At 36.1% G+C, this 2,457-nt stretch overlaps 1 protein-coding gene across 2 annotated transcripts in view; it reads left to right on the plus strand.

Moving 5' to 3' along the window:
* Positions 1-171: 171 nt before the first annotated feature.
* Positions 172-2,457, plus strand: part of ift70 (intraflagellar transport 70) — a 19,051-nt gene continuing 16,765 nt past the window's right edge. The window contains exons 1-3 of one of the 2 annotated variants that reach the window (XM_032537508.1): positions 172-376; positions 883-948; positions 1,682-1,891. In XM_032537508.1, coding sequence (XP_032393399.1) covers positions 329-376; positions 883-948; positions 1,682-1,891 — 324 coding nt within the window. In that variant the 5' untranslated portion in view covers positions 172-328. The remainder of the gene's footprint in view (positions 377-882; positions 949-1,681; positions 1,892-2,457) is intronic. The other variant, XM_032537509.1, reaches the window with a different exon arrangement.

Here is a 2,457-nt window from a genome sequence, read left to right on the forward strand (position 1 = left end):
GCAATGGAAATTTCTAAGTGACCCCAAACTTTTGACCGGTAGTGAATATCTATAGTTGTATCTCTCTGTTCAACTGCAACGTAAATAAAGGTTTGGGGGAAAACATTGAAGGTGGGCAAGCGTAACTTTATTCTGCTTTATGATTGGCTCTTACACGCGTCTGTCAAAACTCCCTTTTCCGGTCCTTTTCCGTTGCTAAGTTACAGCACATATTCGCGTCCGTCCAGCCACTAAACAGTAGCTAGCTAGCTAGACGACATATTTCAGATTGTGTGAACACACAAAGTTACAAGTAATTTGCTGTCGCTAAAGCTACTCGTTGAAAGCCATGACAACTATAAAAGACGGAGAGTACACAGCTACAATATACAAACTGGTGAGAATGTTGTTGTTTTAGTTGAGGTTAGCTTCCCAGCTCTGGGGTAAGCTAACGTTAACATTATAACAGTGAGCTAGCGTTAACGCTAAACGAAAATCGTACATTTTATTGTTTATAGTTAATTTAAATGATACACTCGACATATAACACGTTTGCGATGGACTGCACGTAAATTCAGCATAGCTACATTTAAAACAACAAGCACACACACAAATCAATAAAAGGTAAACTTTTTCATTGTTATTGCCCGTTAACTTTAACGTTAACGTTAGCTACGTTACTGCATCTCTAAATAATCTCTAGCTAGTAATAACTAACGTTATCTGTGCTGTAGTTCCGAGGAACGTTACAGTCAAATGGTTGGTTAAAAGGATGCTCGGTGAATTAAAGTTAACGTTATACTTTACCACAACGTTATTAGAATCAGCTTGTGTCAGTACCTAATGTTAATAATAATAGCAACACTGCATATAAAACCACGAACTTCATTCTCTGTCTTATAGATTAAAGACGGACAGTATGTGGAAGCAATTCACATCCTGAACGGCCAACTTCAAAAACACACGAAGGTGAGTGTCTGGAACATAAAATGTGTATAGAGTATAACATTTTAGGATGTCTGCAGGTCTTTTATAAGTCTTTTATTGCAAATGTTGGGCCTAAAATGTAATTGAATTTCCTCAAATTAATACAATCAATTAATCGATTAGTAGTAGATCAACAGAAAATTAAGCTTCAAATATTGTAATGATCAATGAATTGCTTCAGTCACTTTTCAAGCAAAAATTCCAGTTTTTCAAATGCAAGGATTTCTGCTTTTTTATGTGTTACGTTACTAAACTGTGAATAGAGCTGAAACAATTAGTATATCTATCAATCGGTAGAAAAAATAAATATTTACTCATACTAGCTTTGTCAATGTTAGTATATTTTTTCTATTTTCTGACTTTTTATTGAGAAATAATAGGCAGAATAACAATAATTAAAGATCAACTTTATTTGTAGCCCAAGTGGAAATAGTGTGATTTGATTTAGTCTTTATGTAAAAAAGATTTTTAAATATAGGTTAAGCTGATTTATATCACTAATTTACGATTAATACTTAGTTTTTTAAAACGTTTTAAAGGCACATTTTGTGCTGTGGTACTTGCAGACATCCTGATTTGTGTTTTAATGTTGTTGTGTCTTAGATACTTTGTGAGAGAGTGAGTTTTTTCTTCTTCTTTTTTTCTTTATGTATCCTTATGTTACCCCACTGGAGACGACCATAATTCTAACTCTTGCTTTTCTATTGTGTTACAGTCCAGGGCAGCGCTGTCTCTGCTGGGTTACTGCTACTATCACATCCAGGATTTCACCAACTCTGCTGAGTGCTATGAGCAGCTCACCCAACTTCACCCAGAGGTTGAGGAGTACAAGGTCTACTACGCCCAGTCCCTATACAAAGCTGGTGCTTATCCTGAGGCCACAAAGGCCTCCTTCGTGCTCGACAACCCCAGCAGTCACATCAAGGTATAGCGTGTACACAATGCGGGGCTCAAACTGCAGCATGTGAAAAACATGTTTAACTGAAATGCCAACTTTTTAGCAGCTCTACTAAGACTAACTGCATTGCTTTATGGGGACCTGAAATAGTTTGGCTGCAGTTATTCCATCACTGCTTCAGATTTGTGACTTTTCAATTCCACCTTATTAACATTGAAATTTCTTCACTCTTTTCCCTCCATCTTTTACACACTTTCCATCACTGGGAGCTGTTCAGCAGTAGTGCTCTAACAAATGCATATGGGCCCTAAATGTACAACTAATGAAATAAAAAAATAAAAATGTTTATGGCACAGCAACAAGGGACACATTTTTCATCATCAGAAATTTAAACTAATGGTGGAATTTAAGTTCATGCTTTCACAGAAAATGTGTGAACTAATTATGGAAAATAGGTTCCTGATGATGAAAATTAATTATGGATGTCTGTAGATCATGTTATTGCTTAATTTTCTTGGCCCAAAGTCAAACCAGCACTTACATTTACCTTTACCTTTGGTTTATCCTCTCTCTCTCTCTCTCTCTCTCTCTCT

Source organism: Etheostoma spectabile, chromosome 15, assembly GCF_008692095.1.
Source record: "Etheostoma spectabile isolate EspeVRDwgs_2016 chromosome 15, UIUC_Espe_1.0, whole genome shotgun sequence".
NCBI lineage: Eukaryota > Metazoa > Chordata > Actinopteri > Perciformes > Percidae > Etheostoma > Etheostoma spectabile.